This window comes from Meleagris gallopavo, chromosome 2, assembly GCF_905368555.1.
Source record: "Meleagris gallopavo chromosome 2, MGAL_WU_HG_1.1, whole genome shotgun sequence".
Lineage (NCBI taxonomy): Eukaryota > Metazoa > Chordata > Aves > Galliformes > Phasianidae > Meleagris > Meleagris gallopavo.
This window is the reverse complement of record NC_139405.1, coordinates 70,032,096-70,049,431: the sequence shown is the minus strand read 5'-3', so window position 1 is coordinate 70,049,431 and position 17,336 is coordinate 70,032,096. Positions and strand designations below refer to the sequence as shown.

Here is a 17,336-nt window from a genome sequence, read left to right as displayed (position 1 = left end):
ATAACAGTAAAAAACAACAGGACTTAAATACTGAAATGCATTACTATACCTGACATATTCTAATTGCTTGATCCAGCACTGTCTTTGTATCAGTTGCATAATCTGGACAAGGCAACATGGCATGACTGAAGTGGGCTTGCAGCAGGAGATGTGTTTTTGTGTGTGAGCTGTCAAATGAATGAGGATTGACTTCAATTGGAAGATGTTTTGCCAGTTCACTATTCATTTGGTCTTCATTGTGTCTCACAGGTAGATCTGTGTACTCATCAGCATTCTGAAAAAAAAGTATAAAATTCATTTAAGCATTAAGTAATTAGCTTCAGAATAATTATTTTTCTTTTCTGAGACATAAAAAGTATATGCATTTAATTACTCTAATTAGATTTAGTTGCTAAAATAGCAGTATTTTAATATTTATGTAGCCTACTTATCAAAATCAGGTGTTTGTGGGAAAACAACAGCTAGGGAATTATTCAAACATATTCACCTAATTAAAGGTTTTAAAAACTTTTCTATGTTGATTTTTCTGCTAGAGAATAAGAAAATAAAATAATGAAATAAATACATTCACTGGATGGATTCAGTATTAGGGATGACCTTCTCCAGATATCCTACCCCAGTTAGCACACAAAAACAGAGTGAAGTTAGCTATAAAGAAGTTGATAACTGACATTTTCATTTTTCACAGTTCCTGCTTTTCTTTTTGTAATCAAAACACTGTTGGTTTGAAACAGGTCTGGGTTGTATTTCAAATTGATTTTAAAATGTATTTTCATTATTTTGAGAATCAAGTTCTAAACAGCAGCTGCTTGGTAATCACAGAAAACAGCAAAATCATTAAGTAGGTGCTGGAAATTATCTGCTGTGCTACCATTCACGCCAAAATGTGAGCTAAGAACTTCCTCACTGTTGTAAAAAGGAGCTGCACAACAATCTTTGTAGTTATCACTGGCATCCTTGGGGCAGAGGGGAAAAAGTCTGTCTGTGTAGTCAGAGCGGTAGTTCAGTCTGCTATTGACAGGGAGATCCACTGTCTCGGCAAGTAAGAACTCTCAACAGAAGCATCCTCAGATCTATAATTTGGTCAGCAGAGTCCATGAGTACTATGTACATAGTCCAGAGTACTATGACACAAGTGGCAGTGTTCTCCACAAAATCCTCTTGTATGTATGCATACATATTCTTGCTTGGAATGAGAACGATCTTTTTAAAATATGAAACTTGCAAGTAAAGTAACACTTTTACAATATGAGGTCTTTTTTTCCATTCGTAATTTATGTGAATATATTTATTTTATCATAAAATAAAAGCGTTTTGGGTAGCTTGAACGGTAATATCTTCTGAACTGTAGGTTTAGAAAAGAGACCATTAAATTAAATTATTCAAGGTTTTATATTCCTTTTAAGCTACAGATTCAATCTCTAATCAGACATCCTGAACATCTATTTTAATTAAATATCCACAAAGGTAACCAATGTAGAATGAAGTAAAGAAAAACTGCCATTTTTCAACACCTAATGAAACTACCTAACTGAACTGCAAAGTACTGTATCCACTCATTAAAGTCCTTACAGAGGTTTTTTAGAATTTCTAAAAAAAAAAAAAAGTTATATAGCTGCTTTGTGCCCTCCTCTTCTCTCAAAAAACGGACAGTACATATTTTCTATTTATTTTAACTACACAGTGAAATGATAGCTAAACTGTGATATAAATGTAAAAGGAAAGATAGATTTGAAAAGGAAATCAGAATGTCATTAATTTATCTCGACTGCAGATTAGAAGTGAAGACAGTCTAAAGAGAACTGCTGCTTAATCCTAGATGCCTCTGCTAGATCTCTTGTGAAAACTGTGGTCATTTATTCTCTGAACCTAAGGTCACAATCTTTTTAAGCCCCATAGAACGTTGCATGTTTGCTTCACTCTTTTTATTTAACTTGCTTCTCCTTCAAAGATATTTTAAAGAATATTTACCAAGGAGATTTTTTACTTAAGTTTTCCTTTGCAGTTTAAAGTAGCAGAAAGAAAAAGGATCAGCCAAGTCACTCCAGACCAACTGGTGCTCCCAAAAATGCGTTTTCACTAATTCTTCCCCAGCACACATTTTATTTACCTCCAAAACACTCCCCTTATTTTAAACAACTTGCTACTTAATTTCCTGTTTGTGATCACTGACTGTAAGTAAGTGAGGTTCATTTTCTTATCTGCATCATGTAGATAATTAAAGGAAATTGAGAATGGGTAGTGAAGCTTTTATACAACTGAGAATGAAGCTGAATGGAGGGCACCGAGGTCAGCAGAGTCCATTATATTTTTATGTGAGAGGCCAGTATTTCTGCCCTGTCCCTGTTTGCTTAGTGTAGGCTGGACAGACTACTAACTGCAAATCTGTTTCTCTGATTTGCCCAGCTGTCCTTGAATAAAGACATCTTCCATTGCAAAATGTTAAATGACAGTGATTGACAACTCTGTGATGAACTCTGCTCGTAACCCCCTGCTACTGTTTTCAGGTTGCACAAGAAAAGACAGAATAAAGAAACATCCTTTGTAATCACCTCAAATGGGACCTGCTGTTCACTCAGTATTTTTTCATTTTAGTTTTCCTTTTCATTACAACTCTCAATCTGTTAGGGAAAGGCTGTAGACTCAACTATTCCACACAATAGAGAACACGTAGTATTTTAGTACTCTGCATCTGAATATTGCTTTTCCACAGATAAGGAAAGAGATCAAATCACATTTCAATCACTAATTGTAATTCTGAAGTCAATATTTAATAAAAACTTTACAGTTAAATCACAAAGCACTGCTGTGTATTTTTCACTTTCCCCTTTTCTTATATCAATGAGGGCTAATGTAGCCCATGTGCTGCAATAATATAATAATACATTTACTACAATTAATACATACAAATAATACAATTTCCTACAGAATTAAACATAACTTGTTGGGGGATACTAAGAGATAACTAGGAATTTAGCTATGGGTTCTGCAATCAAGCATTTGGCAGTTGTGTCACAGCTCTCTCTATCCTATGGGTCTGTGTTGAACTTTCCCAATAATATATTCTTTTGGGCAGTAGAGACGACTGCATCATTTTGAAGGCAACCTACACTTCATCCTGTACGCAACTCTGGGCTACATGAGAAAGAGTGACTTGCTTTGCCATTGAGGAATGCCACACATATGCTTTCATAAACTCGACAGGCATATTTCACAAGGCCAAAGGCTATTCTGATAATTGAATTCTGCTTCCTGCCCAACATCACCCACAAACTCCATAGAGTCCTATCTGTATCACACAACACTGTGCTCCAAATACACAGTTTATCATCACTCTTTTTTTTTTTTGAATCATTCTAAAAGTAAATAACTCATTTTAAACTCATTTTAAAATACATGTTCAATACATGTTCTTTTTTTTTTTTGGCTACCGCTTTCAGACATTCAATATTTTCATTCCTTCTTCCTGGAGACTACTCTCAAATTTCTGTTCCCCATGTTTGTATGGGCTACTGCCATACCTTAACTTTTTCTGACACCTACTGCCAGTTCTGAATTGCCCAGTGTCTCATCCAGCTGCTTATTAATACAACAGAAAAACTGAAGCAGAATGTTTATTTCAAAACAATTTCTCAAGTGATCCAGATCTTAGTGTACTAAAGAGCTACTCAGGGTTGTTTCAATGCCCATTTAATAAAAATGTTTCTCTCTCTCAAATTCAGATCTGCACCTGTGAGTCTGTGTGACCAAATCACACTCTGATCCTTGGAATGCGTTCAAGTAAGACTTTGAGGAGTCCCACTGAATGGAAATTCAAATAATCTACCCAACATGGTGAATATTAGGCTTCACAGAGCCTAAAGGTTTAGAAAACATTAGATTTTTCATCTACCTACAACATATATAAGCTTGGCTGAAATTACTGATTTATACTGAAGTCCAGACTTATACCACATGAAAACCTTCTGAAATATCTTAATCCTCAAGTAAGTACCTTTTCTCACCTGTCTATAAGAGAGGATACCTGTTAAGAACAGACAGAAATGGGATCAAGGTGAGTAACTAAAGTAAACTTGGATATTTTACATTTGTTTCAGTCATGGGAACAGTAAAACGTATAAAGTTAATGAGTTCTAGACTTTAAAGAGCAGTTGATTAATTTGTAACAATGAGGGGTAAAACAAACCAAAAATAGTTTCTCACATTCCAGAGCTGAACCAGAGACTTTTATTTAGTGATGCTGCATTGGAAACTACCTTAGAATTGACTAACTGTATGTATGCTCCTTTTCTTTGCATTGATGCAATTCAAACACACTATGATCTGAACATTAAAAACCTGTGATGTGTTTTGTTCTCCTTCAAGTTTCTGGTGCAGAGAGAGGAGAAGGAGACAAGGGTAAAGTATTACTAGAAAATACAATAGCAAAATTAACAGCTGCTAAGCTAAAGTGTTCAAAAATCAGTGTCTGCAGTAAACTATTATCAGAAGTAACTACCAGAATAACAAAAAAAGTGAAAAGATGAGAATCATTTTCAGTTAATATAGCAGACACATCTTCTTTACCTGAACACTGGTTTAAGTTACATAAACTCTTGGGAGTCTGAGTACAGGCTGAAGGTCTGCATAAATTATATATTTGCATGTTGAACAGAAAAAACAAAAACAAAAAGAACAACAAAAAAAGAGATGGAATAAATGTAGAATTTTTTAATGGCTGTTATGCAGTTAACACTAGTTAACACTAGAAATATTTTATGTGGTACATTTTCATTTTCTATCACAACTTCTCTATCAGAAATTCAAAGGTGGCTCAATACACAATTTTTCAGAGTGAAAAAGACCATATTATGATTCATAAATTATCATATGTAAATATAATCTCAACAATAATACTAAAAATAATTAATAATAAATTAAATAATCAGTTTTTAGCTTTTATTCCACTGTTCCATCGTACAAAGTATTGCAGAGTATTCCAGTGCAGCGCCCTGACCTGTCACCTCCAAGTGCTGCAGAATACAGAAAGGACACCAATCTTTAAAGCAGTCTGTGACAGTCCTCATTTGGGTAATACCTGTGTTTGTATTACTGTAGTAAAGTTACACGGCTGAATTAGAGGAAGAAAAAAGAACAAAGACGAGCACTGATCTGGTGAATAGCTGGGTAACTAGACAACAGTGTTTTACAACAGACTGATAGATAAGAAAATTGAGGATACCCAACCTACAATACTTACAAAATTTGAAATAATGTCAATTAAAAAAAAATATATATATATACACATACAGTCATGAGCTGAAAAGTTTCACTTGACCCTATGTTTACTGTATTATAAGGAAAAAAATCCTGCCTGATTAAAATTCCCAAATTAGTCTTTCTTTGCTCATTCTCTTCCCAAGACTGTATTGATACCATAGTGACACACATGTTATTACCAATAAATTTATACTATATTTTATCTTACATTTTCAAGTACGATTTTTATTTACAAGGAAAGATATTAAATTTATGCAGATACATCTTGGCAGGCAGCTGATTCTCAGTCAAGTATCAATTTATATTCAGAAAAGAAATAAATGTGAGAAAATACATTCTTTAAAAAAAAGAAAAAAGAAAAAAAAAAGTTCAAACAGACCATATACTTAAAACATGTTTTTTGGCCTACTTGAAACTAAAGTAGACTGAAAAACAGGCAGGGTGAAGTGCCTGATAGAACTATTATTCTGAAAAAGTGTATCTCTTTTAGTGATTCCATTATAAGCTCCCATTTCAAAGAGTTTATTGCTAGATCATAAACATATAAGTTCATTTGATGGGACATAATTCAAACTCTAAAGTTTAAAATGTTTTTTTGTTTATTTTGGTTTGTTTTTTTGTTTGACTCCTGTGCATAAAAGGTCAAAGACAACAACCCAATTAGACAGTTATAAGCATATATTATTAGTTATAGGTTTTAAGAACAAATGTTAGGCATTTAAGAACAAATGTTATGTTCTTATGCAAGATTCACTGATAGACTGAAAGAAAAAAAAGTCATTTCTCCTAGCTTATTGACATTGTTGTGTTACATGGTGATGTTTGTACTGCAAGGCCTCTTGTAGACAGCAGACACTTGCACAAAATACTCTGAAGACAGACTTTGCAAGAAGTGACACTAGGTTTCAGGGCAGCTTGGAAGGCAGTGCTAACATACAGAACAAGCTGCAGTTTTATAACAATCCTGAACAGTGGCAAACACGATGCAAAAGAAGAAAAAAAGAAACTGAGAGAAAAGATTGGAGAAAACATATCTGCTGTGTGATAGCATAACTTGTCACAGAGACAATTTCTAAACACGCTTCTTGCTTTCATTTACCATATAGCACCTCTCCACACTACGCATCTCTCCGGCAGTGCAATCGAACAGCACCCAACACATCAGAGCCAACCCTGCAATCTCTTTCCCTTGGGGACTCTCTCAGCCCTTCCCATCAGTGTTGAGGGCTGGCAGGGAAGCAGATGCCTGGCCTGCAGGACACACAGCTGTTGGGGTGGCAGCAGCTGGCCCTGTCTGCAGAGAAGGGGCTCCTCTTTGGCACCAGGCCTCCCACCAGGGCATGTGCTAACTCTCCTGTTCCATCTGGGTAGCAGGAAACTGATCTCACCGCTTCCCCACTACTTTGCTGGTGCACCCTCAACTCTCTACTTGTGGAAAAAAGACAGGAGGAAAACAGTCATGCATAGGATGGAGAGCAATATCCAGGGGATAAGGGCTGCTCAGCATTGTTTGAAGCAAATACTACACTTTAACTTTTTTACTTATTCCATTAGTGGTTAAAACATTTTTACAGATAAAAGACGTATATATAAAAAAATTGAAATTGTAAGGGCAATCCAATTAACTACGTAGGAGGAAACTACAGAGACGTAAATTTACAGTTGAGCATGAGTAGTTAAAGAGAAAGTTGTAAAATCCATTGATATGGAATAATGTAAAAAAGCCTATTTAATATAAATTAAAAATAATCAATTATAACTGTGTTTCAGGATTTAAAATGAGCATATTTCAGGGGTGTGATCTACAAACTTAGTTTCTAAGAACATAAGGTTTAAAAGTGCTTACAATTCTTACAAATGTCTCATATATATATATAGAGAGAGATAATATATAATTGGGTCCTCAGACTTCTCACTTCAAACAGACGAGTGTTTCATATTTTTCAAAATAACTGCATCTGATGAACACCACAAATTTTACAATTACAGACATCGTAAAAGGCACAAGCTAAGGCAATGAAACAGTTGAGTGATCACTTAAAAACACCCTGAAGGGCTTAGATTTCACAAGTTCACCTCTTACTTAAAATGTCCAAACTACAAACTACTGATGACATTCCTGATGACCAGAGGTCAGGAGTTGGAAAGACCTTTGCCACTGTGCACAGAGCAATAGGAGGTCAACAATAGTAGCTACCAACTGCAAGGAATGACTGAGCAGACTGGGGAACTTCTAACGTACAAAGTTAAATTACAGACCTCTGCTTCAGCATGGAGTTGCTAGAAGAAAATGCAAAAGTGCCAGCAGGCATGAGAGAGAGAACTGTAGGTAATAATAATAATTTGATGTGGGCAAAAAGTTCTTAACACTTCTGTAATAACCAGAAAATCAATTTTTTTTTCTGAAGTTTTCTAAGCATATCAGAGCATTTATGATTCAGTGTACAAGAAGACATGGGAATAGATAATAAAATGAATGCAGTGGGTTTACCAAATGGTAAAAAAAAAAAAATAATACATGAATAGAACCATTTTGTTTCAGAAACATTTTCTTTTTAAATTGTGTGGTTTACTAAAACATATTAAAACAAGGAATGGATTCATGATTTTCAGTAAGCCCTAACTCTAAAAATCCATATTATGTGAAGTTTATGATCACAATCATAATTTAGGGTTACTTCTTGGGCCAATTCTAATAAAAAGAAAAACATTCTTACAATAACAATCATTATTCCCCCAAATGTGTAGGTACTTTCATAGTATTATGCATGCATTGTTCCTAAAGATGGCTTTAGTTCACTCAGATTTCTAAATCAGTAAGCTTGCAACACTTGACAATTTGAGAAAAAATAAACGCAAAGCAAGAAGAATAAAGAAGGACAAAAAGAAGAGGAAACATCTGAAACTGGTATGGCATACACATTATCCACCTAGAATAAGTTGCTTTGACCATAGCAAATAAATATAAATTGAATGGTATAAATTCCATTTATAAGGTGAATTACAGTAATGTGAGAGAATTATTACATTTTATCACTGGAAATGGTATATTCGAGATTTTCAGCTCTCCAAGATGCCTGACTTTTCCTATTACTTTTCATGAGAATGCTTTGAACCTGCACATTCTGAATGCATTATGGTCATTTTTTAATTTTAATTTTTTACATCTAGATGGGATAGTGACCCACAACTTTCTTCCTGTGTAATCTCAAGTCATATTATGGGAAAGATTTAAAAACAACTGGTTTTGGTTGTATTGAAATTTCTGCAGTTATACTCCTTTTCAGTACATGAACTCAGTAATGTGTGAATGCAAAAAAGGGAAAATCTCTGACTATATTCAAAAGACTAATCATTATGAGAAATATAGTTCAGTTCCATTTGGATGTCCAAATTTTGAAGCTGAGTTTTGGCTGAATTACCTGGCTTAAATGCTGATTGAGATGATGACAGCAATAAAAAGTCTAATAACAAATCTTGGCATTTAACTTTCCCTGGGAAAATGATCAGTCATTTTTCATCTTTGGCTTTGATCCTCCACTGGGATCTTCCAGTGCAGAGCCCAGACCCAGGGAAGAAGTTAATGGAGCTCTGCATTAAGTTAATGCAACTCCACATCGAGACAAGAATAAGCGTTACTAATTCCTAATGTGAAATGGGGCCCATACACAGCGTGTATGTTAAATGGCAAGTTGTAAAAGCTCTGTGTGTTGAGGACTGGATTTCAGATCTGCTGACCTGTGGCAGCTCCCCTAGTGGGGAGGGACAAACGCACACTGCTGTATTTTTGTACTGGATTAAATTCCAGAAATAGACTACTATGTGATCAGAGACAAAAGGAAATAAGAAGTTCGCAAGCATAAATACCTGTCATCATGTGGTGAAATGACTAGCGGCCTCTGCTCAAGAGAGACTCAAGCTCAGACTAATGGTAGAACAATAATGAACTGGCAGAAATACATGAGAAACTTGGAAGGTGCTTCTATGCACAGTGTCCTTCCAACAAGCCAGTGCTACTGGTTTCACTCTGAGCAATGAAACTTTTAAGTGAAAATAGTTTAATGTAACAGTAAAAAAATCAGAACTGTAACAGGAAGTGACAGCTGCTGTGAGTAAATTTTAATAAGGGTAGTTCCCTGCTGATAAAAAAACTGGCATATCTGCACTCGTTTCAGTAGAACTATGCAGATTAACATTCTTGAAAATCTGACCTGAAATTTTGAAGAACTTGAGGTACCAGGTAATGCAGAGGCAGAATTTGACAATTTCAGGGGTGTGGAAGAAGGACAGTCACTAAGGAAACAGCAACAATGAAGTTCTGAAATCTAAGGAACATATAGACAGTCTGCCAGTATTTTTGCATGCTTGATTTGAGGATGTTCTAACCAAAATTTGTCATGAATGACCAAAGTTTGGATAAAGTGGGTAATAAGCTAAAAATGGCCTTGCACCACATGTGATCTTACCAGAACATTCCTTTACCCAAATGAGATGTACCATACATTACTATGACAGTTCTAACCCTTTCTGGATTGCAAGTGATAGTTTTCTCAATGATCTGCACTGGACAAAGATTTGTGAGAACACTGAAAGCACAGTTTACCTACACAGACTTACACTAAATCTGTTCTACCTGTAAATACAGACCTTCAACTGAAGCTAGAACTGTATTTACAACTATATATATATATATATGGAAAGATAACTGATGATTAAAAGAGTTGCATTTATTTTCCCTCTGGTATAAAGTTTTGAGAACTTCTTTCTAAAGACAAAGAAAACAGAGATTTTCAGTACCAGATGTCTCGGAAGATCCCATTTGGGTTTGAGCTACTTAAATTTGCAATCATGTATTTATACATCTAACAGAGCTTCTGTTTCCCCTAGAATCTGAAAATTAACTAGCTTTGTAGCATCTTCCTTGATCTGCCACCCGTGCCCTGAGGATTAGAGACTCCACCTGAGCTTGTTTTACAAGCATAACAGAAAAAATTAATCTCTGCTGGCAGTGATCCCACTGGGATACTGATGAATAATGATATCCCTCTCTTGCTGCCCTCTCAGTCCACTAGAAAAGCCACTCTAACCCAGCAACGTGGAAACTGCTGAAACCATTCCAGCTGTGGATTAGCAGGCAGTCAAGCATCCATCTGTTCTGTGTGAAACAAGAGAAAGCAAACACACATTCTTATAGCAGAAGTATTCAAAATTAGCATCTATGACTGCATATAGTAAACACTAAGACAAGACAATCATATATGGAGGGAAAAAACAATCTATTATCAACATCTCACATTGTTTACATTTGCTTGCTGCATTGAGCAAATAACAAAAGTTAGAATTAATCTAATTAACCTAAAGAATGTTGTACAATCAATGATTTCATGCGTTTAAAATAAAATTTCTTAGTATTGTATATACCAGTTGTACCTACAAAATATTTTGCAGGTATATATGTATGTACACACCAAAAAATATAACCAAATACAGCATGAGCCCTCACCTTGACAAGAAAAGGATTGAAGAGACCCTGTTGTGAAAGGGATTTTAGCCATTTTATTACTTTTTAAGGCGAGATAGGAATACGTTTGCTTTCTGAAAACAAGCAGTTTGAATAATCTCTGATGGCTTACTAGATTTTTCCACTGAAAGATAGAAAAGAAAGGGAATAGGAAGCTGGGATGTGGGCAACCCAAGCAAACTGGTGGCATCTTACTTGACTCTTCTATGGGAAATAGGACAATACTAGAATTTTTAAATTAAGTTGTACTTAAGCATTGTCTCAGGTAAAACTAAGAAATGTGCATAATTTCAGTTTTCACAGTTGTTAGGACAATAACAGTACACCAGACTGGGAAACAGCAATGCATTAATAATATATTTTTTACCCTCATACAAAAGTATTTAAAAAAAGCTACATAGTAAAAACCTGCAACTGTTTGTTCTCTAAAAGCAAGCTATGCTGTACCAAATTTACAAAGTATATTACTTTTTTCAAATGCTAAGAAGTTTTGGCATTTTTATAGGAAAAATATCACTGCAGTTTCTTCAAGAATTGTTAGGAGCAAGACCGACCTACATAATTGTGAAATAATGCACTTGTAAATATTAGGGATTCCATATGAGACCAACTTCTAATCTGAAATAATAAATAACATCTAGATTTAAAACCAAATTCAACTTTCTGAAGGTAGCCAGGTTCCATCAGAAAAAAAGAAAAAAGAAGAGAGAATGAGATAAAGAAAGAATCTAAATGTAAATAAAGAAAATAGAAGTGTCAGATACTTCATTAAGGACCACTCAATAATCCTCCTTTTTTTAAAAACCACTATGTAAAAGGCACAGTCTATACTGGATACCAATCTTGTATGATGAAATTCTTTCAGCTACTTATCTGGAAGTTTCAGTTCCTTGAGAGAACAGGCTACAATATGAAATCCACTTCCTTAACAGTTTTGCAAGTTGGTGCAGTAACTTGTTTCACAACAGAGAAAAACATTTGTGAGAATTTAAACAGAAGTCAGTAAGGCTGGATTACGGTCACTAAGTGCACTGATTTCTGTGAAAACAAATTCATCAGCAATATAACTGCTGTAATTTATAGCACAACAATATAATCCTAGTAAAAGTGAAACTAGTAACTAGAGACCAGTAAAAAATAAAATAAAATAAAATAATATATATATAATAAATCGGTGTATAGTTGAATTGCCTGAAGCTCTAAGTAGCCAGCTAAACCAAGCTTGCTGTCACTGAACTTGCACAGCAGCATATACACACCAAAGACAAGCACTGATTTGCCATAGACGGCAACCAATGTTCACATCTGCAGGACAAGATCAGCAGAAAACTCACAACTATCCTAGCAGACAAAAGTACTATAACTTCCTGACTCACCAAAACAGTAAATGGGAGTTTTATAGCTTTGCTGCTATAGCTGCAACTGTACGTCCTGAATAATGGGGAATTTATTTCCCCATTTTTCTGACAATAACAGTTACTACTGCAGCTGTCTGAAACAGTCTCAACCTACCAGCTCTCACTATCACAGTTATATACACTTCTACAAGCTTTTATGTTGGATGCTGCACTGCAACAACAACAAAAAATAAATATAATAAGAAATCAAAGATAATCTATATTACTTATAGATAACAGTTCTTGTCATGAAGCCCAATGGGGTATGTATGTCAGAAACCTTTAAGTTCATCTTTAAAATAGGTTTTAACTTGTGTGAGTATTGATTCAGTTTTCCAGACTGGCAAGCAGTGACAAAAATTGAATTAAGAAGATTAGAGGAGAAAGAAAGGAGATTTGTTAATCAGAACGTCATGTGTGGAGATGGGAAGGGTTTATATGTTCTGGTTTGGAATATAATTCTTACTTATTGATGCCATAAAAATGCAAGACTTATGCCATATTTAGTTAGCTGCCAGTAGTGGAGACTGTCATCTTGATTTACCAACTGACTGTGCTCTTCTGGGAAGGAGGGCAGCATACAATGTTTTCAAACTGAAAATCAAACAATCACTTGAAAAGAGAAAAATAAGAAACTGTTGTGCCATTATGTTACAAAAATGATTACATTCAAGTACTGCAATATTCAAAACTGCTCCACCTACTGGATTATAAAAAAAAAAAAAGACAAATTTCACTCTGCTAAATAAATAAATAAATTCCAAACTCTGTGTTTGGAATACAGTGGATAAGGTTAGAGAAATTTAGATGGCATTTAAATTCACTATAGAGTTTTGTTCTGTTGTCATGAAACCAAACACAATTTTATAACTATTTCATCTAACACAGTTATACTCTGGATGTTCTAAGTGCACAAGTACTGAACCGTAAATATTTTTAAATATTAAAATACAGACAATATAGGCTATATGAAAGTTATGTATGTGGTCCTGTAAATGACTATGTTTAGGATGAACTGAACAGCCCTGGACAGAGCTTTATTGTTAAGAAAATATTTAACTACTGCTATCAGAAGTCATGCTAAATGGCTGAGGCCCATTCCTGGTCGTACAGTAGTCATGCTCTTATTACTGACGATGCATAATATATGTGAAATCAAATATGTAAGTTGTCTAAAAGTTAGAATGTAATATTATTGCCTTTCATTTGATATAAAGCTTGTGATGAAGTGTCTCTATTCTCGATAATTAAATACCATATTTTAAAAGATCACTGTAATGAATATCGTCTTGTTTTTTTTATGCCATGAAGAAAAAAAACATTATAGCATAAACATGTTCAATGTAACATATACGTAAAACAGGAAATGACTGACTTAGAAAAAATGACCTGATTTTTTTTTTTTTTTTTTCTGAAAAGTTTCATAGAGCAGAAAAAACAGTTTTATATAGTATTTCAAAACAATGCAAAATCAATGTCTCTGCCGTGGCTTACAGAGTAGTATTACACAAAACAGTTCACACGAGCTTGCTCTTGGACAATGTTTTTGTAACTTAATAATTTGTCATGGCTTTTAACTGAAAAACAGTTGGAACACAGTTCATCCCTGAGTCAAAAACCTTTGTGGCCCCTTCATAGGACATGACAGCTTAAAGACAGAATTCTGCTTAGAAAGTAAAATTGTTTTAGACAGAGAGGGTAAGAATTTAGAAATACTGGAATGTTTCCCTGATTAGAATAGGATGCAACAATGTTAATGAATAGAAAATAAAGCTACAGATTAGTTATTTATAATCTTGCAGTACAGGTAATGAAAGACAGGTAAGGCATTTATAACTCCACTCTTCTGTTATCTATGTATCTGAGATGGAGAGTCCTAATTTCATGAACCTGCTCCTTCCACCTTCCAAATCTTTTACTTCAGTGATGTCAAATTTTTGGAGTTTCAAAATACTAACAGACGTCACTGTATCAAAGGTATTTCAGACATCAGATAAAAATATAGGAAAGAGGTATGTGGATACCTGACCACATTTATAATACAGACAGGAAGATACATATGCCCCATTACAACAAAATACCAAGCAGTTCTGTCTCTAAGCAATCCAGTTAGAAGGAAAACAATCTCTTATAGTCAGTTTACATGAAAGACATGACAATAAGCACAAGGGGACCAACCAGTTTCATCTTTTAGATAGAATACAAAAACAGAAATAAGGAGGAACATGGGATAAAACAAGCACTGAAAGATGTATCTCCTTCACTGCATGGTACAAACAGAAATTACAAAGCATTTGCTCAATACATAAGAATATTAGCCAGATAATCAAGTAAGAGTAGCAGCAAAACAAAAAGATTCTGAAGATAGTGGATCTAGTGAACATAGTTCTAATTCATCACCAAGACAGACATCCTTTTTTCAAAATACAACAAACCACATTTGATTTCAAAAAAAATTTGTGCCGATTGCTACTTTAGTACAGGTAGTAACAAAAATTACTCCAAAGTAACTTCCATTGATTTTCAACTTGATCTTTGTTTTAACATCTGCCCCTAACTTATAGAATAAGAGAAGACAGTCTTTATGTACCTCAGAAAACTCCCAGCCTGCCCGTAATAATTCACGAACACTTTATCTTCAATAACACTTAATTCAAGAAGTACCGTAACTCAACAATTATTACTCTTACTACTGCTATCTAAGGCTACTGTGTTTAGATTATTATTGCCTGAAGCACAGCTAGAAAAGTTTTAAAGAAAACTTTATGGAAAAGCATCAAACATTTTTTCTCAGAAAAAATTACTGGCTCAACACAAACCAGTTACAAAAGTAACTGAATCTGAACTTTGCCTGCAAACCCCAAACAGGTCAAACATCTCAAGTAAAGATTTACTGAAAGATGGTGAAGCATAAGAGAAGGGTACCCCATTTATCTGCATCACTTATTACTGTCTAACATGTCTGCAGGGTAGTTGCCATGTGCCATTTTCCTGTTCATGAAAAGGAAGTATCAAAACCCAACCATAATGAAAAAGAATCAACACATCTGATCTCGCAAAACACTACCAGATGACCAAATGAAAAGATAAATTAAAGATACAGAAAAGAATGGATACTGGAGAAGACTATGAATGGTGTTGACTACTAAATGGAAACAAATCTTACTATCAAGTGACTTTTTTGCAAAACTCATTAGTAGTGGAAACAGAATGACTAAAAACTGTTTTCATGTAAGTAGCAAAGCTTCAATGACAATTCATTCCTATGCAATCCATAATTCTCTCATTAGTATTACAGGATAACAATCTGAAACTCAAAATCCCTCAATCACGCTCAGATTAAAGCTTTTAATGCAATCACAATTTTCTGAATTCTTGAATGCAATTTTACTTTTTTCCCGGTTTTGATTTAAACAAACTGTTGTGCCCTTTCAAGATACACACTTACAATTCAGCAAAAAAAAGCCACAATGTTAGGATCTTATTTGTTACAGTTGGATACTTCTGCCTTCCATCATGCCAACTGGTAAATATCTAAAAGTTTGCAAGATCATGAGCAATGCCATATATCATGTCTACAAAATCCTGCAACTGCATTTGAGAAATTTTTGGACAGTTATTTTTAAACAATACAGTCAAAAATCCAAAACTTTGAAACTGACTGATAATCGGAATAATCACAATTATAACCATGTTTTGCAACAAGAAGCCTTTTTTACTATAACTACAGCTTTCAGTTCCAGCGTCATTAAGAGATTCTTCAAATTACTTTTTAAATATCCTTTTCCCTCAGGATTTTCACTTATACCTAATTAGACTACTTACCCCATGCCATGTAATTCCCCATTGCCAAAACTGCTAAATGCTTCAATGAGAAGGAGGAGGGCACCAGTGGAGCAAGGCAGATGTAATGTCATTGGTTAACAATAGAGGTGTGAAGCAACTGCCGTAATTATAAAACTCATTAATTCACAGTGTTTAGTGGGAAAAAAAAATAAAAAAAAATCCTTGGCAATAACTCTGCTGAAATAGCAATTCCTTTCAGCACTACATCGAATTGAAAAAAAAACCCTTCCAATTTACACCTTTAACAAGAATGAACACTAATTCCAGTATTAATTATGAAAATCAACATCTGCATAAAAAGGAAAAATTGTCAGCTATAATGGCATCCAGTATTCACACATGCTTGTCATCTTTCAAAATGACAAATTTGGCATGCTTGACCCCTAACTGATTTTCAGTTTCATTCCTCTTAAGATTGTAAACAGACAATTCATAAGATTACTTTTCCAGAAAAACAAAACCAAAAACCAACAAACTACAACATAGAAAGATCTAATACATTTTACACTTTAAATTTTTTGCCCAACACTAGGGTCTTAGGTTTTGTCTGCAATATTAGCTATTTTTATTTGTGCTTTATAGACAAGCTATTGGTAAGCTGTTTACATGGATGAGGAGCCCTGGCGTAAGACGGACACCACTACAATCTGCTTGTATCATTCATCTTCCCTATGCTACTCATTAGCTTACACAGTGTCATGAAACATCCCTCTATCACTGCTAATCCTATTCTCAAGCTTCCCTCTCCAAATATTTCTGAAAAAAAAAAAAAAAAAAAAAAAAAAAAGTTTCTATGCGTAGACAATTTTCTCTAGAGAGAAAAAGATAGTTTAAAAAGACAGCAGCTGGAGTAAAGCCCTCACATTGAATACTGAATATTTTATTATTTAACATGTGATCCCTGTGGATATTTCTTCTTTAAAATGCAGTCATTTTACACATAGAATATACATGAATCATAGAAGACTACCATTTTGTTTTCAGCTGAATATACTGCATGTTATTCCGTAGAACTTACAATGTTTTCTGACAACAGAAGAACAGATACTGCAGGGTCAGTGACAGTAACTCCCCTATTTAGATTGTCTAAAACTTTCCATTACAAAAGATTACTGTGGTCTTTATTTCTGAGCTGTAACACTCTGAATATTTGCAGCAGGTGATTTAAATTTGTCTGGAAGAAAGTCCTTCTACTAGAAAAGTGGCTTTCCTAGTGTCATAAAATGCTGATTGGGTTTTTCTATGATGTGAACTGTTGAATAGCACTATTTTTTGTTTTGTTTCGTTTTTCTGCTTGTATTTCTCCTCAGAAA

The 17,336-nt window shown here is 34.5% G+C and overlaps 1 protein-coding gene across 1 annotated transcript in view; it reads right to left on the bottom strand.

Moving 5' to 3' along the window:
- The window catches only part of ASCC3 (activating signal cointegrator 1 complex subunit 3), a 254,014-nt gene that overhangs the window by 21,835 nt on the left and 214,843 nt on the right, over positions 1–17,336 (bottom strand). Inside the window, exon 37 of the mRNA XM_085217585.1 lies at positions 50–274. Coding sequence (XP_085073711.1) covers positions 50–274 — 225 coding nt within the window. The remainder of the gene's footprint in view (positions 1–49; positions 275–17,336) is intronic.